The 26,189-nt window shown below is 46.3% G+C and overlaps 1 protein-coding gene and 1 non-coding gene across 3 annotated transcripts in view; one reads left to right on the forward strand and one right to left on the reverse strand.

Moving 5' to 3' along the window:
• Positions 1–26,189, forward strand: part of LOC124781209 (scoloptoxin SSD14) — a 534,282-nt gene that overhangs the window by 302,937 nt on the left and 205,156 nt on the right. The window contains exon 1 of one of the 2 annotated variants that reach the window (XM_047253841.1): positions 18,231–18,338. The exons of the other annotated variant lie outside the window; for it this stretch is intronic. Coding sequence (XP_047109797.1) covers positions 18,244–18,338 — 95 coding nt within the window. The 5' untranslated portion in view covers positions 18,231–18,243. Of the gene's footprint in view, positions 1–18,230; positions 18,339–26,189 lie in introns of those variants that run through there. 2 annotated transcript variants of the gene reach the window in all.
• Trnat-ugu lies at positions 24,617–24,691 on the reverse strand. Its single transcript has one exon. It is a non-coding gene; the product is annotated as a tRNA-Thr (tRNA).

The following is a 26,189-nucleotide window of genomic DNA, read 5'->3' on the forward strand; positions in this document are numbered from 1 at the left end:
ACTTGGGCCCTGGAATTCCCCTTGGACACTTGGGTCGTATCATTTAATATGTTCATGCATTTCTCTCTTGAAGGGCAAGAAACCTTTTTCCTCTGGACAGCAACAACAATTTTTTTCTTCAAAGTGCAATACATTCATACTGTCTGAAATACTTCCTAACGAATACTGTCTATTCTTTAGATACCTTCTTACTATCATCACAAAGTTTCTCTCTCTACTAATAACAGGTTTCAATATGAATTTTCTGACAGGTTTTGGGTTTAAAAGCGCCCCTGATGACTTCAAAGAGCCATACTAAAGTATTAGTTCATGCATTTGCCCACAGCAGTCACTGTCCGCTCACAATTGTGGTTTAACAGGTCTAGTCATGCAAAAGCGTAACTAGATGCTGGTAACAAGGAAGAAATTTAGGTAGTAATCACTAGATTGTCACAGTTTCCGGAGACAATTCATAGTCCAAAACCGTGAACAATGAACAGAGCACCTAAAACACAGGCACATTTAAGCTTTCAGAACTTCTCGTTTTCCCGCGTTGTGCAAGTTAAGCGCGTGTTATCGAGCACAGATATATAGCGGTGGCCTCGAGAGCTGTAAAAGTACTCCATTCCGGTAAATCCATTGACAAGACGAGACAGTTACCACATCAGTGGTCACGCTATCGAAAGAATGATGTGAAAGATATTGACGGAAATATCTCCACCAGTGACATCATAACATTACTTGCGTCACGTCGTTACGACTCTGTCTAGAACTTGCTTATTATTGCACAACATGGTTTATCGGGTACGGACTAATTCCTGCAAAAGGCGACGCGCTGGCGTTCCCGTGAATCCGTAAACCAGTGCCGGCATGACACTGCAGAAATCGACTTCCGCGAAGCACGCACCAACAGAAGACGCGTTGTGGAGAGCACTAGCAGCTGTTGAGGACACTGCCGTCGCATTACCATCTCGGCGGAGTGTCAGCGTGAGGGAGAATAAATCTACTGCTACAGTAATGAGCTGTTTCCTTTGACTGTGTCAATCTAGCACGAGACTAGAGTCCAGTTAACTGTGGCAGTAAGCGCTGTACGTTGCTTGTTCAGAAGAACGTTAACTCAGCGATAAACATCATTACACTGATTTGAAACGTCTGTTTTGTTGAAACGCCATTAACAATAATATCGAAAAGCTTCTCGTAAACCGATGTTACGCAATACAATGATGCTTGGTACGTACGATTACGGAAATATGGTTCTGCCTTGAGCAAACCAATTTCTTCTTGAACAACCAAACACGTTTCTATGAAGCTTCATCATGGCAATGGGTTTATTTTCTTAGTATTACATATTGATGTTCATCTCATTTGCAGTAATCTCATATTTTACTCCAGCTTGTCATTTTTTGTTTCTTTCACGTATTCATGCCTCTTAGAAAAATGTAGCTTCTAAGGCCCACTGTTGCTGTTCATTAGACATTCGCCGACTCCGCTATGGTGCGACTTTAACCCGTAGAGCGTAATACAACCAACGCTAGGCAAATCATGAGACCACACATTCCTGTCGTCCAAACTTACCAACTGTCGAGTAGAGCCCTGAAACTCCCACTTCCTAAATGCCATTAATCTAGGCAGTCAGGTAGACACAGTATTTCTTGTCCTCCGAAGACTATTTTACTTGATACCACACCAACATTTATTCACAAAGGTACATCCATGTGGGGTGCCAAACAAAATTGTGACTGAATTAAAGATTTCTTGCTAGGGAAGGCTCAACATTTTACCTCGGATGTCGAGTCATTTGCAAATGCAGAAGTAACTCTAGAAATAACAAAAGGTGTGACGAAGAGTTACGTAGGTGACTAGCGACCAGTCCAGTAGATATGCATAGATCTGTAGTTCAGCCAGAGTAGTCTATCATGTTATGTACACAGTTGTCAACACGCATATCCTTGCGCTACTTTTCCATTTAGACTTCTGAAGCTGAAAATTACTCCGAAATGGGTCATACATATTTTGTGACCAATTAAGCCTTTATTTATTTTGTGTATGGCAATACAGCGACAATATTTAAGTACAACAATATGTAAACGAAATGTATAAAACAAAACAATCTGAAAATAGTACACGTGTAAAAAAAAAGCAATAGCACAAAAGGATAAAGTACAAACACTCAAGACAAAATAACTACACGTTAAAAGCTTGGCAAGCCTGACTAGAAACTCATTCATTAAAGCTCAATATCTAGATTGGACAGCCAATCCAAAGCAGAGGGTTTCATATATATAACTTCAGAGGCAGGTCCGGCGTATCTTCTTAAGGGGCATTCCTCAGTAATATGGCGGACGTTCTGTTCTGGTGCTCCAGTCACAGGCTGGTGAGTCCCATAGACCCCACTTGTACTTATATGCATTGCATCTTCCATTGCCCGTTCTGATACGATTTAATTTAGTCCAGGTACATCTCTTCAGGTCAACCCCCCTGCGGGTTTGGGGGTAAGAATAGGCCCGCGGTATTCCTGCCTGTCGTAAGAGGCGACTAAAAGGAGTCTCAAATGTTTTGGCCTTAATGTGATGGTCCCCCTTGGGGTTTGACCTCCATTTTTCAAAATTCTACAGAAGTACGAGCCTTTTGGGGAAGGACACCTTACATGGTGTACCACTGGTCCTAAGTGCACTAATACCTTGGCACTCAGCATTGCACCGGCGTTGTCACCATACCCATTATTCCTCAAATTGGGCCTAAACGCCTGATGGGTTGTCCAAGTTACGCCCATAGTGCATCTCCATCTGCACCAGCGATCATGATGGACTTTCCATGGCACCAGAAATCCAGCACGGTAGCCAGCCCGTTGTGGTGGGGTCGTCATGTACCCTCTAGGTTGTAGCCCCCTGACAACACAGGGATCGTACTGCCGATACCTGAGCTGCACCCTTCCCACGTTGGCCAAGGAGTAGATGCCCGTCTCCTTGGGGCATCAGGACTCCCGGCAATGGTCATCCTGCCAGGTGGCCCTTGCTGCGGCTGGGTGGCGCCCGTGGGGAGAGCCCCTGGTCGGAGTGGGTGGTATCGGGGCGGACGTTTCGCACATGAAACGTCAACACGTATCAGGTCGCTCTGCGGCCGAGTCTTCCAAAAGAAAAGGTACCGTTTCTAGTTCTGGTTCTCCTGCCCTTTCCCCCTTGGCCACTCCATGGGAGGAGGGACAGGCCCGCCGGCTTGGGGCGAAGTACTTCCCCCGCTATTTGGTCTGTTCTCGAACAGATGGGGGGACGTTCGCCACCTCCAAGCCCATGTTCTTTGTTCAGCACATTGAGGACATCTTCGGGGAAATCGAGGCTCTCAGCAAGATGCGATCAGGGTCCGTTCTTATCAAGACCACCTCTGCCACACAATCGGCGGCACTCCAGGCGTGCGACCGCCTAGGGGACATCCCAGTCTCCATTGTCCCACATCTGGCACTAAATAGGACGCAGGGGGTTATTTTTCATCGTGACCTCCTGCTACAATCTGATGAGGAGCTCAGGGCCAACCTGGAGCGCCGTGGCGTGCATTTCGTCCGGCGAGTCCAGCGCGGCCCCAAAGACCGTCGCATCGACACCGGGGCCTTTATCCTCGCCTTCGAGGGGGATGTTCTCCCAGAGAAGGTAAAGGTGATGTGCTACCGGTGCGACGTGCGGCCTTACGTCCCGCCTCCTATGCGCTGTTTTAGGTGTTTGCGCTTTGGGCACATGTCGTCCCGGTGTGAGGCTGAGCCCCTTTGTGGCGACTGTGGACGTCCTCTTCGTGAGGAACATACTTGCACCCCACCACCTTGGTGCCCTAATTGTCCTGGCGTCCACTCGCCTAGGTCCCCAGACTGCCCCGCCTATCAGAAGGAGAAAAAGATACAAGAAATCAAAACTTTGGATCGGCTCTCTTATTCTGAGGCCAGGAAGAAGTACGACTGCCTTCATCCCGTGTCACTGGCCACTTTGTTTGCCTCAGTTGTGTCCACTCCTTCCGCTGTCTCCTCACCTCTATCCTGTCCCCCCTCCGCCTCCTCTGCCCATCAGGGGGCTCTGCCTCCGCCTCCCAAATCCCTCCCTTCCAACTCCTCCTCCCCCGCGGCCCCCACCCCCCCTGCCCCAGGGGCCACCCTTCCTCCTCCTCCTCCCCCCACGCCACCTGAGAAGCGATCCTCTTCTCAGGCGTCCATCGGGGACACGTTCCGGACCCCAGTTTCCGAGCTGCGGCGTTCCAAAACGGACCCCGCGCGTGAGGACCTTCTTCGGGTCCAGCCCACCATCCCTGTGCCTCCTCGGCCTTCCAAGAAGGCCTCCAAGAAGAAGTCTCTATCCCGCTCTCCACCCCGGCGCGTTTCATCTGACGCTTCATCCGTGAGTCGCTGCTCCCGGCCGTCCTCAGTTTCGCCGGGACGCTCTGCTGCCAGGTGTTCCGCTGGCCTTTTGTCGGCAAATGATGCGGCCCCTCCTACACAATCAGGGACAGCGGCCGCAGCTGGCGACGAGTCGATGGAACCGGATCCGCCTGCCGTCAGTTGTAGCGTTGTTGCCTCGCAACCTGGCTCTCCGCGGCCATCGAGGTGACCAGCTCTTCCCCGTCTCGTTCCCCCAACTTTTTGACTAGCAATGGCGTTGTTTCATTGGAACATAAGAGGTATTCGATCTAATCGGGAGGAATTACAACTGCTCCTCCGCCTGCACTGTCCGCTCGTCCTTGGTCTCCAGGAAACCAAGTTGCGCCCGACTGACCGTATTGCCTTTTCCCACTATACCTCGGAGCAGTATGACCTCGCCCCTGTGGACGGTATCCCCGCTCATGGTGGGGTCATGTTGCTCGTTCGGGACGATGTCTATTACCATCCCATCCAATTGACCACCCCACTCCAAGCAATAGCTATCCGCATTACTCTTTCTGCTTTTACTTTTTCAGTTTGTACCGTCTACACTCCACCGTCATCTGCTGTTAGTCGGGCTGACATGATGCACCTGATCGATCAGCTTCCCCCGCCGTTCTTATTGTTTGGCGACTTCAATGCCCATCATCCCCTTTGGGGCTCTCCTGCATCCTGTCAAAGAGGCTCACTCTTGGCGGATGTCTTCAACCATCTCAATCTTGTCTGCCTCAATACCGGCGCCCCGACTTTCCTCTCGGACTCTACTCATACCTACTCCCACTTGGACCTCTCGATCTGTTCTACCACTCTTGCCCGTCGGTTCGAGTGGTATGTCCTTTCTGACACCTATTCGAGCGACCACTTCCCCTGTGTCGTTCGTCTCCTGCACCACACCCCATCCCCACGTCCTTCGCGCTGGAACATACTGAAAGCTGACTGGGGCCTTTACTCCTCCCTGGCGACCTTTCCGGACCACGATTTTTCCAGTTGTGACAGTCAGGTCGAATACCTCACGGCTGTTATTATCCATGCTGCCGAACGTTCCATACCTCGTACTACTTCTTCTTCACGTCGCGTTTCCGTCCCCTGGTGGAACGAGGCTTGTAGGGACGCTATCCGTGCTCGACGACGTGCTTTACGCACCTTTCGCCGCCATCCTACGTTGGCGAATTGTATTGAATACAAACGACTCCGAGCGCAATGCCGTAGAGTCATCAAAGACAGCAAAAAAGCTTGCTGGGCCTCTTTCACGAGCTCCTTTACCAGTTTTACTCCCTCTTCCGTTGTTTGGGGTAGCCTGCGCCGGCTGTCGGGCATTAAGGCCCACTCCTCAGTACCTGGCCTGACCTCAGGTAATGAGGTCCTTGTTGATCCTGTGGCTGTCTCCAACGCCTTTGGCCGCTTTTTCGCGGAGGTTTCAAGCTCCGCCCATTACCATCCTGCCTTCCTTCCCAGGAAAGAGGCAGACGAGGCTCGGCGACCTTCCTTCCACTCGCTGAATCTGGAAACTTACAATGCCTCCTTTACTATGCGGGAACTCGAACGTGCGCTTGCACTGTCCCGGTCCTCTGCTCCGGGGCCAGATGCCATTCACGTTCAGATGCTGGCACACCTTTCTCCGGCGGGCAAAAGCTTCCTTCTTCGTACCTACAATCGCGTCTGGACCGAAGGTCAGGTCCCCATGCGTTGGCGTGACGCCGTTGTTGTTCCTATACCCAAACCCGGGAAGGATAGACACCTTCCTTCTAGTTACCGCCCCATTTCTCTTACAAGCTGTGTCTGTAAGGTGATGGAGCGCATGGTTAATGCTCGGTTAGTTTGGATTCTTGAATCTGGACGACTGCTTACTAATGTCCAATGCGGCTTTCGTCGCCGCCGCTCCGCTGTTGACCACCTTGTGACCTTGTCGACATTCATCATGAACAACTTTTTGCGAAGGCGCCAAACGGTAGCCGTGTTCTTCGACTTGGAGAAGGCTTATGATACCTGTTGGAGAGGAGGTATCCTCCGCACTATGCACAAGTGGGGCCTACGCGGTCGTCTGCCCCTTTTTATTGATTCCTTTTTAACGGATCGAAAGTTTAGGGTACGTGTGGGTTCCGTATTGTCCGACGTCTTCCTCCAGGAGAACGGAGTGCCTCAGGGCTCCGTCTTGAGCGTAGCCCTTTTTGCCATCGCGATCAATCCAATTATGGATTGCATTCCACCTAATGTCTCAGGCGCTCTCTTTGTCGATGACTTCGCGATCTACTGCAGTGCCCAGAGAACATGCCTCCTGGAGCGCTGCCTCCAGCGTTGTCTAGACAGCCTCTACTCATGGAGCGTGGCACATGGCTTCCGGTTCTCTGAAGAGAAGACGGTTTGTATCAACTTTTGGCGATATAAAGCGTTCCTTCCGCCATCCTTACATCTCGGTCCCGTTGTTCTCCCATTCGTGGACGCAACTAAGTTTCTAGGGCTCACGTTGGACCGGAAACTGTGTTCGTCTCCACATGTCTCTTATTTGGCGGCCCGTTGTACACGTTCCCTTAATGTCCTCAGAGTTCTTAGCGGTTCATCTTGGGGAGCGGATCGCACTGTCCTGCTTCGCTTGTATCGGTCCATAGTCCGATCGAAGCTGGATTATGGGAGCTTCGTCTACTCGTCCGCTCGGCCATCCCTCTTACGCCGGCTCAACTCCATCCACCATCGGGGGATACGTCTTGCGACCGGAGCCTTCTACACTAGTCCTGTCGAGAGTCTTTACGCTGAAGCTGCCGAGTTACCATTGACCTACCGGCGCGACATACTGCTGTGTCGGTATGCCTGCCGGCTGTTGTCTATGCCCGAACACCCCTCTTACAAGTCCTTCTTCGCCGATTCTCTCGACCGTCAGTACGGGTTGTATGTGTCTGCCCTGCTGCCCCCCGGAGTCCGCTTCCGTCGCCTGCTTCGACAATTGGATTTTGCCCTCCCTACCACCTTCAGAGAGGGTGAGAGCCCGACACCACCTTGGCTCCAGGCTCCGGTTCGTATTTATCTCGACCTCAGCTCACTCCCGAAGGAGGGTACTCCGGCTGCAGTGTATTGCTCACGGTTTGTCGAACTTCGTGCTCGACTTGCTGGTCACACCTTTATTTACACCGATGGCTCCAAAACTGACGATGGTGTCGGCTGTGCCTTTGTCGTCGGGACCGCCACCTTTAAATACCGGCTCCTTGACCAATGTTCCAGCTTTACGGCCGAGCTTTTTGCTCTCCATCAGGCCATTCAGTATGCCCGCCGCCACCGCCATTCATCGTATGTACTCTGCACTGACTCACTCAGTGCTCTTCAGAGCCTTGGGGCTCCCTATCCGGTCCATCCCTTGATTCAACGAATACAGCAGTCCCTCCATTCTTTCGCTGATAATGGCGGTTCTGTCAGCTTTCTGTGGGTCCCCGGACATGTAGGAGTGCCTGGGAATGAGGCTGCAGATGCTGCAGCCAAGGCTGCAGTCCTCCAGCCTCGGCCAGCCTCCCATTGTGTCCCGTCATCTGACGTTTGTGGGGATGTATGTAAGAGGCTTGTGTCCTTGTGGTGGGATGCTTGGTCATCCCTCCAAGGAAACAAGCTCCAGGCAGTAAAACCGCTCCCAACTGCTTGGACAACTTCCTCCCGACCATCTCGGCGCGAGGAGGTCCTTCTGACCAGGTTGCGGATTGGGCATTGCCGGTTTAGCCACCGCTACCTGCTCTCTGGTGACCCAGCCCCGCAGTGCCCTTGTGGTCAGGCATTAACGGTGCGCCATGTTTTATTGTCGTGTCCCCGTTTTAGTCAATTTCGTGTTGTCCTGTCCCTGCCATCTACCTTACCGGATGTTTTAGCTGATGACGCTCGAGCAGCTGCTCGTCTTCTGCGTTTTATAACTTTAACTGGCTTGACCAAAGACATTTAACCTTTTTACTTATTTCATCTGCATCTTTGTCAGGTCCTTTTGATGTCCCCCCATCCCCTTGAGTTTTAGCAGGTTCCTTGTGCTCTAACACCAGTGACTGGGCGCTAATGACCTCAGCAGTTGAGCGCCCTTAAACCCTACCAAAAAAAAAAAAAAATCTTCAGGTCAAAGCCCGCTAATTCCAGAGTAGGATCTTGGATACCTTGTTTATTAATTCCAGAATCATTCCAAAAGTGCCGCCATTGCTCCTTGATGTCAGGTTGATGTTCTTGTGTATTAGCCCATATAGGCTCCCGTGACTTCAAGCGGGTCAATGGTATTTCGTTCAAAACATCATGGATTGGTAGATTCTGTGGGTAATCTGAGTCATGAATTTTTGACCACACTCTTGCTGCTGCTGCTGCTTCTTGCTTTCACAATTGTGGAGGTGGGATACTGCTTAGAGTATGCAGCCAAGGGACTGGGGTGGATTTAATAGTATCCGTTATTATCCTCCTACACTCGTTCAACTGGACGTCGATTTTCTTAGTAAGAGTGCTCGAACGCCAGATAGCAGAACAATATTCGGCAACAGGATATACCAGGGCTATTGCGCAGTACGTAAGGTGGATGCTTGAGCTCCACAAGTCGAGCCAGCCGATTTTCTCAGGATGTTGTTGCGACTCTTCAGCTTTTGGCTTACGTTTTCTAGATGTTTTCTGTAAGTCAGGGAGCGGCCTAGTGTTATGCCAAGGTATTTGAGGTTGAAGTTGTGTTTGACTCTTCGCTCACAAAAGTTCACATTCAGTTCCTGGTGGGCCATTTTATTGTTCAAGTGGAAAGCACACACCTCAGTCTTGGTGTTTGCCTTTCTTTACCTGCTATATTACTTTCTATGAGAACGAGCCAGCTCAAATACAGGTCTGCACATATTAACTTGAGAAATGCCAGTATTGGGACTGATGATGATCGTTTTGTGTAGACAGTATCAGTAATAACCCCCATACGTTTTTCAGATGATAGTTCTCTAATGCACTGTCTCAAAAAAATCTGTAGAAATATAAAGTTACATGTTGAATTTTAAATATGGTGCGAAGGTTGGCAAATTGTAAACGTCCAGAAATGTAGAATAATGCATCTCAAAAACACTATCCGAACAGGCCTTGAAGGCCCACCGATACCGACCGGCCGCCGTGTCATCCTCACCCTCAGACGTCACAGGATGTGGATATGGAGAGCATGTGATCAGCACACAGATCTCTCCAGCCCTTTACAGTTTTCGTGATCGGTGTCACTACTTATCAGTCAAGTAGCTCCTCAATTGGCCTCACAGGGGCTGAGTGACCCCGATTGTCAACAGCACTCGGCAGACCCGGGCGGTGACCCATCCAAGTGCTAGACAAGCCCGACATAGCTTAACTTCCGTGATCTGGTGGAACCGGTGTTACCGCTATGGCCAGGCCTTTGGGTGCAATAGTGCACTTCAAAAAACAAAAAAGTTGCAGTATAAATCGGTCACCTCATTTAGATACCTGGCTATATAACATTTTGTAGGGATATGAAATGGAACTATCACACAGGCCGAGTCATAGGTTCAGGCAAGTAGCAGACTTCATTGGCAGCAGAATATTGGGAAAATGCTGTCAGATTAGAAGGGAGCTTGCTTACAAAACGGTCGTGTGATACCTCCTAGAACATTGCCGAAATGCGTGGGACTAGTACCCTACAAGAGTGACAGGGTATAATGAACGTGTTCAAAGAAGAGGAGCGCGACTGAGCATAGGTTTGTCACGCTTTGGGGGCAGGGCGTCATCAGAAATGAGGAAAAGCATGTAGACACTTTAAGATGATTGCGAACTACCCCGAAAAAGCCTACTTACGAAGTTTGAAGAAACACATTAAGTGAAGAATCCAGAGATATTATTCAGACTGTTATATATCGCTCATGGAGACACCGCGAGACCAGATTAAGGTGGAACGACATGGTGTCGGAGGAAAATATTGTTCAAATTCAGGATTTTTTTCCTCCATACTGGAATGTAGTAGATAAATCGAGTTTGCTGAAATGAATAAAGCATACACTGAAGTTTTTATTGATACTTTTTTATTGAAAAATATTAATATCTTAACTGTGTAATTGGGATTTTCCCGAGGCAGCTCTGAAAGTAGGTAGCTCGACGATTGTCGCTGTAACTCCGGTTGTGTTTATATGAAACACGAAATTAACAAATCACCCTGATCCTTAGAGATGTAATTTTAGTTCATCGTAGAGATTTGAAAAACAAATTCGCGAAATTACAGATATTTCAAGAAATTGCAATTTTTGGACCCCTATTTTCTGGCAGAGAAAATATTAAATATCAACACAAGAAAATCGGCTACGATGAACTGAAGGGAATTCAATTTGCCCCAAGGGAGACCAAAAATCATTAAAATCGGATGAAAATTGTAGCGTGGACGGCGACAACCACGCAGAGAAACTTGGTTTTGAGAAAAACGCGTTTATATTATGACAGGTATTTTATATGATAAAAAGGGACAAAGCTTGAACCTTATGGGATGTTATAGATGCCTGGTCCATAATAACTATCGCCCCGGCTAGCGAATCGCCGATTTCTGCTACATTGACCTGATAAGTCCTCATTTTCATTCTCAAAGTCCTTTTCGTCGCTGAGCACATCGCCGCTGGCGTCTCTATTTTAGTAGAATCGGCGCGTTTCATAGCAAATTTTGATTTGACGGGCATCTGCCACGTGCATTAATGCAGTATGGCCTACATAGAAGAGACGTTCGGCCAAATTTAAAGCAATGTTGACAATTTCGCTTCAGCTGGATGTTAGTTTCTGTGCGTATCTCCTAATGAGACTATTGAAACTTCCGTTCACATTTTGAGTAAACCCGCCCAAACAACGCTCCAGCAAATCAGGTTTACTCAAATCTGTATAAATAGGGATGATGGCATCGATAAGGACTTGCGGCAATCGCATTTTATGTTTATAACTTTCCAATTCACCGTTTCCTTTAGCTTCAAACGCTCACAGAATCGTTACTATTTGCAGTTAGCGCAGAATATTTTGGAAAATAATTCTTCAATGTATATATATTTGACATCTGTAATAAATTAATTTTTTCGACCATCACCCTGTCGTTCCTCCTTAACCAGTTGCAGTGGCCACGCACACATTAAAGTTCTCGTATTGCATATGCTATTGGAACGTAAAGATATCGTAGCGTATGGTAAAATTGTAAGTACTGCCCGTCATGCAATCAACAGTGGTTTATAGTGTTTGTATATTGCCGTTTCATTCTGAAACTTGTGAATTGCTAAAAGCGTAGGCCTCATTTTTTTTTTCGTCGAACTGTTGTTGCACAAATATTTGATTTCAGATGCAAATTACTCACCGACGATGTACGTGCTCTAACGTGTTTTCAGGCAGTTAAGATTAATTTTCTGTAAAGGCAGAGGGAACGCCATAAGGAATTTTGGTCATATTCTACGACTGGCAATGATGCAAATACTGGTGGTCGGATGCTTGTTGTCCATACAAGGCAGAAAAAAAACAGCAAAAAGAAATCCTACATACTGAATTCTATCTTTAAATATACCTTCAAAAATATAATAAACTAATATTGTCACCGCCTAATTGCTGTTTCGGAGCAAAGCTGAACAAGAGCTACTTAGCGATTTGTACCAGTGGGTTTGAAGACTATCTTAATTCGCTAAAACTCAACGACGTCACAGGGTCCGACAGTCATTGTCGTGTTACACAGAACTTCCATGTGAATCAGATTCGCTCTTAACCATAGTCTACTTGAGCTGCTCAGCGTACCGAGCTGTTCCTTACGACTGGAAGATACCACAGGTCACATCATTCAGCAACAAGGCAGAACAATTCATTCGCAGAAATAAAACTCACATATCTGTATTCGTTGCAGATATCTAGAACATTTTCTGAGTTGAATTATATTGAACGACTTGGAGTAAATTGATCTACATGGGAAAGAGCATGGATTCCGAAATTGTCTAGTATGAGAAAATCTCGTGCTCTTCGCTCAAGATGTCTCAAATGCTAAGGTTAGAAGTAGATGGGTTCGGTGTTCTTACACATTCACAACATTTTTGATTCTGTAATACATCTATAGCTATCGAAAGGAATACGTTCGTACTGCGTATAAAATCAGAATTGTGACTGGATTCAAAAACATTGCCAGGCAGAACGCAGCACAGAATGACAGACGGAGTTATCTACAGACATGTGGAACTCAAATGGGATAAGTTTCTGTTTCATATCGTCTTCCTTTAAATTGTCGCACGAACGTCAGTCACCGATATCAAAATAAGTGACCACGGGAAGCAAAATAAACTGATATTTCAAGAGAGGGAAGGCTACTAGGGCCGATGGGCTGTCAACTCTCTTTATGTATAAATTATACAAAAAACTTCCTAGTCTTGTAACAACAACTAACCGAATGTCGCTGGCGTAACGAAACATTCCTATAGATTGGAAGATAGCGCAGGTCATTTCAGTTTTCAAGAAGAATAGTCAACTAGACATACAAAATATAGGCTTGCGTTGCTAAAGGCAGTCTGTTGTAGAACTTTTGGATCGTATTTTAAGCTCGCGTATTGTGACATTGATGGAGACCGAAAATTTCCTACGTAGTAGCCAGCAAGAGGTCCAGAAAAGAGTAATCGTGTGAAACCCAGGCCGCTTTGTTAGTTCTCGAGACCATGAAAGTACTGTAAGCAGGACAGCTTCTGTGAAGTTTGAAAAGTAGGAGACGAGGTACCGACAGAAGCAAAGCTGCGAGGACGACATCTCTCCCCTATTTCCCGATAGTACAAAATGTGCCGCTCTTCTTTGAACTTTCTCGGTGTACTCCGTAAATCCTGTCGGGCAAGGATCCCACACCGCGCACCGATATTCCAAGAGAGGACGGACAAGCATAGTGTAGGTAGTCTCTTTAGTAGATCTGTTGCATCTTCTAAAAGAGTTCTTCCTATAAAACGTAATATCTGGTTCGCGTTCCCCAAAACATTTTCTATGTATTCTTTCCAACTTAAATTGTTCGTAATTGTAATTCTAGGTATTTAGTTGAATATATAGCCTTTAGATTTGACTGATTTATCATGCAACCGAAGTTTAGCGGATTCCTTTTAGCACTCATGTGGATGGCCTCATACTTTTCATTATTTAGGGTCAATTAACGATTTTCGCACCATACGCGTATCTAAGTCGTTTTCCAGTAGGTTTTGATCTTCTGATCACTTTATAGACAGTAAACGACAGCATCGTCTCCAATCAAAGACGGCTGCTCAGATTGTCTCAGAAATAATTTTTATAGATAAGGAACAGCAATGGGCCTATAACCCTACCTGGGAGAACGCCACATATCACTTCTGTTTTACTCGATGACTTTCCGTCAATTACTACGAACTGTGACCCCTCTGACAATCACAAATCCAGTCGCACAACTGAGGCGACATTCCATAAGCACTCAATTTGATTACAAGCCGCTTGTGAAGTACGTTGTCAAAGGTCTTCTGGAAATCTATAAATAAGGATTCAATGTGAAATCCCCTGTTGGAAGCACTCAATACTTCGTGAGAGTAAAAAGTTAGTTATTTCACAAGGAGGATGTTTTCTAAATCCGCGTTGACTGTCTGTCAATAGACTGCTTTCTTCGAGGTAATTCATAATGTTCGAACACAATATACTTTCCAAAATCGTGCTGCGTATCGACGTTAATTACGTGTGCCTGTAATTTAGTGGACTGCTCCTATTGGCTTTAATACTGGTGTGACCTGACCAACTTTATAGTCTTTGGGTACGGATCTTCCGTCGAGCGAGCGGTTGTATATGAGTGTTAAGTACGGAGCTATTGCATCAGCACGCTCTGAAAGGAACCTGATTTGTATACAATCTGGACCGGAAGACTTGCTTTTTATTAAGTGATTTAAGTTTCTTCACTACTCGGAGGATATCTAAGTTACTAATATCAGCAGCTGTCCTTGATCAGAAATCTGGAATATTTACTTCGTCGTCTTTGGTGAAGGGACGTCAGCGCGATTCATTACAGGTTCATTTACTAAGCGTGAAAACTTCACGAAGATACTCAGCCAACTCCTGTGACACGCTGTGCATTAGGATGTGGCTTACTGTTAAAATTCCGAGTGTGTGTGAGTTCCTAGAATAGACAACCAATATATTCCTTTCTCCTCCGCACATTTCGCGAAAAGACCAGGAAAGTAAAATTAGAGAGATTTGAGCTCACACGAAGGCTTGCTAGCAATCGATCTTTCTGCGAACCATTTGCGACTGGAATAGGAAAAGGGAGAAATAGCTTTTTTTTTCTGCGTGCGATAGTCTGCCTCACTCTCTGCATCCTTAGCCGAGCGTTACTTTCGTTTACAGAGACAGTCAATGCTCTATTTGCATGGCGGTTCTTTTTCATAATTCCTTCTGAATGCACGCTGTGCTGCTGTAACACGCACTGACATTTTTTTCCTTGCTTCATCGCCATTTTGTCAAGCCGCTGTACACGTACAGTCAGCTGGTGGACACAGTGCAAACTTAGGGAGTTAACGGCTCTACTCATGCATCAGTCATTTGTACACGTAATACTTGGAAAAATGTAGAACTAAGAAAATGACTGAATCATTTACAGTAGCCATTTATTTTCGATGAACTTTTTCAACTAGTATATGCGATCTTTAGATTTACAAATTCCCCACAGCAACAGGAACCGCTTACAGTTCACCTGATAACAGGCAACTGTTGCTGCTATTAGCTGGCTATACTGGCTGAAACCGGTCATGGAAAACAGCGATCTATACTGAGTTGTTCATGCGGAAACTTTTGCTCGACTGGACATCCTCTACAGTGTGCTGAGCTTATCGGGTGCCTAAGGTGGGCCCAACATTGAAAACTTCTATCGTAATATGAGGGAGTTAATGAAACACTGTGCGGTATGAGGAACATAAAATTGAACCCGTAGTGCAACTGCTGCATAAATTTTTTGAATGATGAATAACAGCAACGTTGCGTTCATTAACATTTTTACAAAAGATGTTCATAAACACCCTGGGCATTGATGCACTTTCGTACTAGACTAGACATACTGAGTCGGTATTCGAACATGGGCCTATTGCTCCCTAGGCAGATGCGCTAACCACAAAGATCCTGCAGGAACAGGATCAACGACGACTGAAGAGAATCGTTCAACGTGACAGAAGTGCAACCCTTCAGCAAATTGCTGCAGATTTCAATGCTGGGCCGTCAACAAGTGTCAGCATGTGAACCATTCAACGAAACGACATCGAATGAGTTTTTGGAGCCGAAGGCACACTTCGTGTACCCTTGATGACTGCATGACACAACGTTTACGCCTCGCCTTGGCCCGTCAACACCGACATTGGACTGTTGATGACTGGAAACATGTTGCCTGGTTGGACGAGTCTCGTTTCAAATTCTGTTGAGCATGGACCCTCTCTGTGCAAGATGATGTAATCATCGTTCACTGTGAGTAATGAACACTGTTCGCGTTCACTGCTACAGCATTTACCTTCATACCGCCTGCCTTACCCCTCCCTCCCTCCCTCCCGACACTTTTCCTAGTTCTACCCCTACCCGAGCATCACAGTTGTACTCAAATCTGTGAAGAACTGCGCCGTCACTGGATCAGTTGCTCACCATGTCAGCAGGGGTGTGTTCAAGCTGGTGGAGGCTCTGTACTGGCGTGGGGCGTGTGCAGTTGGAGTAATATTGGACACCTGATACACTTTGACAGGTGACAAGTACGTAAGCATTCTATCACATGCATCCATTCATGGACTTGCGCAATTCCAGCAGGCAATGCGGCAGCCCACATGTCCAGAATTGCTTCAGTGACTCCAGGAACATCCTACTGAGTTTAAACATTTCCGTTGGTCACCAAACTCCTGAGGCATTAACATTATTGAGCATATCTGGGATGACTTGCAACGTGCTGTTTAGAACAGATCTCCACTCTCTCGTACTCTTACGGATTTATGCAAAGCCGTGCAGGATTCATGGTGTCAATTCCCTCCAGCGCTACTTCAGACATGATTGAAGTCCACGCCACAGCGTGTTATGGCACTTCTGGTTGCTCGTGGGAGCCCTGCACAATACTAGGCTGGTGTACCAGTTTCTTCAGCTCTTCGGTGTGTAAATTACAGATGAGTTCGGAACCTTTTTTAATTTTTAAATGGACTTGTAGTCCAGGGTGATATGTTACAATACAGCGTCACCGGTCTATTGCGGTCTAACTGTGTTGAGTTCGGAACCCTATGATTTCATCTGATATAGAGTCATCTGGCACAAATAGCTGCGAGTTCCCTTGTCTGTGGCTGTACAGCTGCGAGTTCCCTTGTCTTGTCCGTGACTGTACAGCTGCGAGTTCCCTTGTCTTGTCCGTGACTGTACAGCTGCGAGTTCCCTTGTCTTGTCCGTGACTGTACAGCTGCGAGTTCCCTTGTCTTGTCCGTGACTGTACAGCTGCGAGTTCCCTTGTCTTGTCCGTGACTGTACAGCTGCGAGTTCCCTTGTCTTGTCCGTGACTGTACAGCTGCGAGTTCCCTTGTCTTGTCCGTGACTGTACAGCTGCGAGTTCCCTTGTCTTGTCCGTGACTGTACAGCTGCGAGTTCCCTTGTCTTGTCCGTGACTGTACAGCTGCGAGTTCCCTTGTCTTGTCCGTGACTGTACAGCTGCGAGTTCCCTTGTCTTGTCCGTGACTGTACAGCTGCGAGTTCCCTTGTCTTGTCCGTGACTGTACAGCTGCGAGTTCCCTTGTCTTGTCCGTGACTGTACAGCTGCGAGTTCCCTTGTCTTGTCCGTGACTGTACAGCTGCGAGTTCCCTTGTCTTGTCCGTGACTGTACAGCTGCGAGTTCCCTTGTCTTGTCCGTGACTGTACAGCTGCGAGTTCCCTTGTCTTGTCCGTGACTGTACAGCTGCGAGTTCCCTTGTCTTGTCCGTGACTGTACAGCTGCGAGTTCCCTTGTCTTGTCCGTGACTGTACAGCTGCGAGTTCCCTTGTCTTGTCCGTGACTGTACAGCTGCGAGTTCCCTTGTCTTGTCCGTGACTGTACAGCTGCGAGTTCCCTTGTCTTGTCCGTGACTGTACAGCTGCGAGTTCCCTTGTCTTGTCCGTGACTGTACAGCTGCGAGTTCCCTTGTCTTGTCCGTGACTGTTAAAGTTCAGTTCGTCAATACTGAGTGAATTAGATGCATAAACTTTCTTTCACGTAGCCCCCAAAAAAACGAGAGTCGCAACTCTGGGGAACGTGGATCTAACCATCCACTGCTGACAACTCATTCATTTGAGAAAGCTGCATGGTAGCGATTCAATGACACGTTTTGTGTGTATGACGTTGCTCCGTCTCTTTGGTAGAAGCTACTGGTGTCTCTTTGCGTCCAGTGGCGGTTTCATTGTAGATTACGTTTTATTTTGCTTACCCTGAGTAAGATGATGTAATCATCCTTCATCGCGAGTAATGAAGGCGGTTCACGTTCACCGCTACGGCATTTACCTTCATACCACTGCCCCACCCCTCCCTCCCGACACTTTCCCTAGCTCTACGCCTACCCGAGCATCGGCGTGGAACTCAAATCTGTGAACTGGATCGGTTGCTCGCCATGTGTCAACGTTACGTAAGAACTGTCGGAAGTGGCCCAGGCCGCCCGGCCATCTGTGTCAAGGGCGTGTGGCGTGCCGTCCCATACGTCGCTCCGTCGCCACTTCCGCCCTTCCGGATCGGCAGCTCTCGGGAGCCCCGCCGGTGGACAACAAACACTTGGCGGCCGGCTCGGCGGTCCCTCCCTCACGGGCAGCGGAGCCGGTGCCCGCTGCCCGCGCCTCGCGTCACCGTGAGTCAGCCGGCCGCGGCCACATATAAGCGGCGGCTCTGCGCCCGCAGCCACAGTCCACACACGGCCGCCGTCCACACACCATGGGTCTACCACAGAGGCTATCCGCGGCTGCCGAGACGGCGCGCTCCCGCCGCTACAGCAGCTACTCCCCCGTCGGCCTGCCAGTCGACCGCTGGTAAGTCCACACACCAGGGGGACAGCAGCAGTGCACGTTCGTAGGGATGGGCAAATTTTCATAAATGTCAATATACGAGCGACATTTCATAAACAGCGCACACTCCTTTTTACTTACACGTTCTTTTCAATATCTGTTTCCATTCCTTCAGTATAGTCTCCTTGCTTCTCCACGATTGAGTCCCAAAGTCTCGGAAGATCTTTTACTCCATCCAGGACACCATTCTGAACAGAATGGCTCGCGTAACGGGGGTAGACACTCTTCCAGAGAGTAAGTAGGCTATTTAGGGTTTTATGCTGGTAACGTCACGTAGCGCTCTGTATGAAAATCACTGGCTGTGCTGTGTGCAGTCTGTGGCTGGTTGGCATTGTTGGAATATTCACTATTATAGTGTTGGGCAGTTGGATGGGAACAGCGCATAGCGTTGCGCAGTTGGAAGTGTGCCGCCAGCAGTGGTGGATGTGGGGAGAGAGATGGCAGTATTTTGAGAGCGGACGATCTGGACGTGTGTCCATCAGAAACAGTAAATTTGAAATATTGGATATCACGAACTGATACATATATTATGACTTTTGAACATTATTAAGGTAAAAACATTTTTTGTTCTCCGTCAAAATCTTGCATTTGCTGACTATGCCCATCAGTAATTAGTGCCTTCAGTAGTTAGAATCTTTTATTTAGCTGGCAGTAGTGGCGCTCGCTGTATTGCAGTAGTTCGAGTAACGAAGATTTTTGTGAGGTAAATGATTCATGAAAGGTATAGGTTATTCTTAGTCAGGGCCATTCTTTTGTAGGGATTTTTGAAAGTCAGATTGTGTTGCGCTAAAAATATTGTCAGTTTACTGTTGATCAGAATAAGTAAAGAGAGTAAAGTCAGAGTACGTTCAGGTTTGCTCAGCTGTTCGCAAATCAAATAACGTAGAGGTTTATCAGCACAGTAATTCAATAATTTTTCTAAGGGGACGTTTCAAGAGAACGATACCGACGTCCACGCATAGGATTTTTCAACTTCTGTAACAAGTCGCAGTTTGGTGGACTGCGTCCGGGCTGTAGGGAGGATGCAGGGACACTTCCCATTCATACTCGTGCAGTTTTTGGGCCACAACATTGCCGATATTCGAGCGAGAATTGTCATGGAAAATGTCTGGCCCAGCCTCGAGCAACTGAGATCGGATCATGGGCATTTTTCTGCGTAGGTTTTGCATCAAGTTGCGATAATAAGCTACTGTACACTTGTTCCACACAGGACTCTGTCATGATGATTCCTTGCTGAACATAAGCAAAAATCGTCATTAGCTTGAGCATTGATTGCTTTGACGCGCGGAGTGGCCGCGCGGTTTGAGGCGCCATATCACGGATTGCGCGGCAGGTTCGAGTCGTCCTTCGGGCATGGGCGTGTCTGTTGTTCTTAGCATAAGTTTAAGTTAAAGTAGCGTGTAAGTCTGGGGACAGATGGCCTCAGCAGTTTGGTCCCTTAGGAATTCACACATATTTGATCATTTGAGTGCTTCGATATTTTTTGGACGCGAAGAATCTGGAGCTCTCCACTTACTGCACTGTGATTTAAACTCGGGTTCAAACTCTCTAATCCACGTTTCATCAATAGCGGCAATTCGACAAAAGAATCCTTGACTTTCGCGGGCGAATCGTTGTTAGAGCAAGGTTTCAATGTCCAGGCGTTTCTGCTTCTCTGCAGCAGTCAGAGTGGGACCCGTCTCACAGAAATTTTTCTCTTGCTCAAATCATTTGTCAGAATACGGAATACTGATGTTGGGGAAATTCCCATGGCTTCAGTGTGTCCCTACCAAGTCGCACTGCGATCTTCTTAAAGAGCATCTGTAGACGTTTTTGACCTTCTGGGTTTTGGATTAACGTCTATGCTCATACGACCAACACGAAAACGATTAACCTAACATGAAACTGTATTATGGTCCACTCTAAACTCTTCTTCAAACTTCACTTAACGCACTGTGGATTCGTCGGGTTTTTGCCGCATAAAGTTTCGATCTTGACGTACGACCCCTGGTCTTCAGCAGTCACAGCACCAGAGACCATTGCAGGTTTGTTTGTACATGTCCCCAATTTTAAGTTAGAGCAGACAGCAAAAAAGCAAAAATATGTTTCTTCCTCGAGCTCCCAACTACGAGCTGATGTAATTTTCATTGTGGTTACATCAAATAATCCACAGTAATACCAACCTGTGCATTATTTATGAAATATCCCTCGTATACTGTAACGATATTTATGAAATACGCCGATATCATCAGGATAAAAATATCGGTATTGCGAAATACATCGATATTTTTGGCCCATCCCCCATGCGAGAGAAGTCTCGGAAGTGAAACCCTTCTGGTATACGTTCTGTGCATCAAATACGAAGGTTGGAACTTAAATAGTGGCAACTATTTACTCACAACAGATACAAAAGAGTTACATGTTTGCACCTGTTACTGTCCTTCAAAGCGTTGTATATAACCCGTTTGCAGCGATGTGGAAGGTGTAGTATACCATTAGCAGAGCCTGTTCTATTGATGGTGCGAATGAAGCGGTCTACTGCTTGTCGAATCTTTGTAACAGTTGTGAAGCGAATCCCACAAAGTGGTCCCGTCATCTTCGGAATCAAATCAGTCCCATCGATCGAACAGAGCAGCCACAGCTTGCGCTGTATGCGCCCGCGCATTGTCGTGCAAAATGATGGGTGGGTTGCGCAGAAAGTGTCGCCGCTTCTTTAGCAAAGTTGGTCGCAGGTGATGCTCCAAAAATTAAACATTTATACAAACATTCCGATTGTAGCTTCAATCTGAAATTCTCGCACTTCTTCATTGTGCGTCTGATCATGGAGCATTTCAGTAATAAGTGTGCTAACAGTGAAAATAGCTACAGGATGTCCCAGGAAGAACGATAAATATCTGGCGAATGAAAGGAACGATCATTGGAGACAGTCTAATAAACATGGGCTCTAAAGTGCATACCTTAAGCGCTATGAGCACTTGCTTATCTTCAATACTGTGAAACACGTCTCTTGTACTGTTAAAGTGCTCGTATCTCTCACAGTATGCAGTTTAGTGCCCGTGCTTACTAGACACTCCTTTGCTTCGAATGACCGTTCTTGTCGTACCTCTAAACACTGACCATTCCTTCTGGGACGCCCTGTGTATTACTAAACGGTTAACCAGGTGCGTGGCCCCACTTGCAGGTTGCCCATCTATCGGCTTCCTGGGGAAAAAAATTGATTTTCGATACTTCGAGTAATTACAGGCGGAATTTCAAAATTTTATATGCTATTAGTAACTACTCATTAAGGGGTATAGTCTTATCTTAAAGGTTTAATAAACTAAGGCAAGTATTGCAGTGAAAACTTCGTATATTAGATCGTGAGGCAGCGTAACCAGTGACGCACAAATTACCCAAATTGTATTCATCCAGTACTGAAATATGGGAGCACTAAGCAACTTCCAAAAAGTTTTCACACAATTTTCTCCCTTGTTAAATTAAGTTTTCGTTAAAAGTACTAGATTCGAACTGTAAATTCATTTTATTTCTCATCATATATATATATATATATATATATAAAACTTTGTTTACCCCATTTTTTAGTTAATTACTGCAATATTTTTATTATGTATCCTACGTAAGCACGTTGTCACATCTCCATTTACTGTACAAATATTATCTGTGTAAGTAGCATATCATGCTTATCTGTGATTGCGATATTCAGTTGTCACCTGAAGATTGCCTGAGAAGCCGAAAGCCTGTTCGTGACAAATATAATTTTGCAGAACATTAAGAAGTGTTTTCCTTCTCAACATTATCATGTTCTGCCAAGCACCGACGGACAGTTCAGTAAATGATAATTTTAAACCTTTCAGAAACTGTTCTCGCTAATACCCCTACAAAATTACGAAAGGAAGAAAGTATATCCCGTACTAAATTTTCGCTGTTCACACAGTAAAACTTCAGTATCGGGTATGAAGTTTGATTACATCTTTACTACTAACTCCATTCGCGCACATTTTGCAGACAGTATCCACATATACCATTGAATGAAGCTGCAAAATTACATCGTTCTATGACATAATGATCAGGAGATATGACGTTTCACCGCGCGGGGTAGCCGTGCGGTCTTAGGAGTCTTGTCACGGTCCACGTGGCTCCCTCCCCGTCGGAGGTTAGAGTCCTCCCTCGGGCATGGGCGTGTGTTGTCCTTAGCGTAAGTTAAAGTCAGATTAAGTAGTGCGTAAGCTTAGGGACCGATGACCTCAGCAGTTAGTTCCCATCAGACATTACAACAAATTTCCAAAAAAAGATATGACGTTTCAAAAATTGAGTTATGTTAAAAACTAACTTTTGCTCATGAGAAAGCGCAAATTACCAGGGCGTTAGTCATCCAGTGTCTGATAATAAGAGCACATATGGACTTATAACGCAGTTCAAAGATAATTTCAAACGTTTCCTCGCTTGCACACTTAAATATTTAACGCATTAACTAGTTTGTGAGGTAATGAGAAGTCTGAAGCTAGTTTATAAATGAAGTTGGATTCTTTAAGAATCTGTGATGGGGACGTTTACTGGTTTTATCAGAAAGGAGGAAGTTATGAAGAAACTGTCAGGCGTGTTCGTGCGGAGGCGCAGTCAAGCACCGAATGAACCATCAGTTCACACTTATTAAAAGGTTCAATGGAACATGAACACGAGTTGTGAGCGCCCTCGTTTAGGCCGATCAGTACAAAAAACATTATTGTGGTTCGTGACAGTGTGGTTGTTAGCCAGTCATATCGGTTCTTCTTCATTTCCAAGTATTAAACAAAAGTCCTTCCACTCCATCCTCAAATTATGTGGCACTGGTGCTGCAACCGTGGTAATGTCACAGAGAGAATTCTGTCTTGGTGTCAGTAAAGATGGTTTCACTAATTCATTTGCGACGCTTTTCGCCTGTATTTGAAGGCATCTTCAGACAATCGAATTATGGCTCAATAATAATTTCATGAAATGAAGAGTCAAAGGTATAAAATTACAGCAAGACAAGAATGGGCAAAGTTTATGCACAAAGCTAAAACACTGAGCAATGCCGATAGTCTCAGTTTGTACCTTTTGAAGATTTACGGTAGTGTGATGACCAACCACCAGCCAGTAATGATAATAAAGGCGAACTCTCGTATGATCAAATGTAAAGTGAGTTCTTAAAAATACAGATTCTGTCAAAAGCATAAAAAATCATTTGGAGAGAGAAAATAACACTTAAAATACATAAACTATGACTTTATACAACAGAAGAAAGCAAACTGTCTGCATGTCGAAAGAGCTAAGACATAATTGAGACTTCCCCTCTATTATCATTATTGGCTGGTGATGTCATCACCCTACTGTAAAGCTTCACGAGATACAATTTGCAACCATCTGTAGTGTTCTGTATTTTAACGTTATACATCCATTTGGCCCATTCTTGCTTGGTGACATTTTTATACGTTTGACTCATTTTATGACTTGGTTATTTACCCATAGTTCGATTGTCTTATGATGACTTTAAATAGAGGCGAAACGCGTCGTAAATGAAGAACTAATAAAATCATCTTTATTCCAATGATGACTGAATTCTCTCTGTTCCCAACAATTGGGTATACGATATTCTTCAGTACGATGGATTCGTCGGTATGATGTCCATTTCCACCCTTACAGAATTCAATCAACGCAGCAGCTAAAAGAAGCGGATCATGTGAAAGAGCGACATTTTGTTGACTGTTTCTGAGAAGATGGGATGATGACGGTATTGCGAGGAACATCTTTAGTGACGAGGTGCATTTCAACTTGAGTGGATTAGTGAATGAACAGAACCCTCATATCTTGGGGACCAGAAAACCTGTACATGGTCCACGAGAGGGAAGTGCATCCGCAGAAAGTGACGATTTGGTGTGGCTTTCGGCTGGGCGACACCGTGAAGACTTGGAACGACAAGCTGCGACTTCAAACCGTGCGATAAGAGATCATAGTGGCTTCGTTTCAGTGGAGTGGACGTCAGAGACGAGGTTTCAACAAGCCGGTGCCATCCGTCACATCTCCTGCGAAACAGTTGAGCTGCTCCAGCCTCAGCCGCGAAACACTATTGAGAAAACTTAGAGAACCGGTAGATGCGGGTGACGAAAGTAAGTTCTACTGTCACCAACTTATGTTTCGCGCATGTACCGCGAAGACAGGATAAATCAAATTAGAAAGAAATTACAATTAAATCAATACCATTAGCTGCTGGCGGCCGTTTATATATATCAACGGGGTTGAAAGTGTGCCCCGATCGGGACTCGAACCCGGGATCTCCTGCTTACATGGCAGACGCTCTATCCATCTGAGCCATCGAAGGCAGAGAAGGCACAGAAGGCACAGAAAGGAATAGTACGATCATCCACTATATATGCATCAAAGCCTGATATCGAAAAAGTATCCGGACACCTGGCTGAAAATGACTTAAAAGTTCGTGGCACCCCCCCCCCCTCCCCCCTCCATCAGTAATGCTTTAATTCAGTATGGTGTTGGCTCAGCCTTAGCCTTGACAACAGCTTCTACTCTCGCAGGCGTACGTTCAGTCAGATGCTGGAAGTTTCTTGGGGAATGGCAGCCCATTCTTCACGGAGTTTTTTGTTTCACTTGCTGCTTATTTTTCATGACCCACCCTCTAATTTCTTATGGTGGGTCTGTATATGCCACTTGGCCGCTGTGACTGGGATCGGGGCCCGGAGTGGCTGATGATCGCACCCCGACTCCCGTCCCCACTCACGCCGTTGCCCGCGTCACTCCACGTGGAGGCGGGCTCTATTTGTTTTTGTTTCTAAACAGTTGTTTTTCTGTGCAGCATTTATGTAACTTTACAATTAATACAATGGAAGTAGGAAAATGATACATAAAAAGTAGGAGAGGAATCGAAGTCGGCGTTGCAAAACATCCCAAAATTGTTCTATAGGATTCAGGTCCAGTCCATTACCGGGCTGTTGTTGTCGTCTAACCGCTCCGCCACAGGCCGTGCATTATGAACAGGTGCTCGATCGTGTTAAAAGATGCAATCGCCATCCCCGAATTGCTCTTAAACAGTGGGAAGCAAGAAGTGCTTAAAACATCAATGTAGACCTGTGCTGTAATAGTGCCACGAAAAACGAGTAGTACAAGCCCCCTTCATGAAAATCACGACCACACCATAACACCTCCGCCTCCGAATTTTACTGTTGGCACTACACACGCTGGCAGATGACATTCACCGGGCATTCGTCATATCCACACCCTGCCATCGGATCGCCACAACGTGTTCCGTAATTCGTCACTCCACACAACGTTTTCCACTGTGCAGTCGTCCAATGCTTATGCTCCTTACACCAAGTGAGGCGTCGTTTGCATTTACCGGCGTGATGTGTGGCTTATGAGTAGCCGCTCGACCATGAAAGCAAAGTTTTCTCACCTCCCGCCTAACTGTCACACTGTCCTCTGCAGTGGATCCTGATGCAGTTTGGAATTCCTGTGTGACGGTATGGTAGATGCACATTACAACCCTCTTCAACTGTCGGCGGTCTCTGTCAGTTAACAGACGTGTACGCCTTTGTGCTGTACGTGTCCCTTCACGTTTCCACTTCACTATCACATGGGAAACAGTGGACCTAGGGGCACAAATGACCCCCAATCACCTGACCACGTTCGAAGTCCGTGAGTTCCACGGTGCGCCCCATTCTGCTCTCACGATGTCTAATGGCTACTGAGGTCGCTGATATGGATTACCTAGCAGTAGGTGGCACAATACACCTATTAAGAAAAACGTAAGTTTTAAGGGGTGTCCGGATACTTTTGATCACATAGTGTATAACTACATAACCAATG

This window comes from Schistocerca piceifrons, chromosome 1 (genome assembly GCF_021461385.2).
Source record: "Schistocerca piceifrons isolate TAMUIC-IGC-003096 chromosome 1, iqSchPice1.1, whole genome shotgun sequence".
NCBI lineage: Eukaryota > Metazoa > Arthropoda > Insecta > Orthoptera > Acrididae > Schistocerca > Schistocerca piceifrons.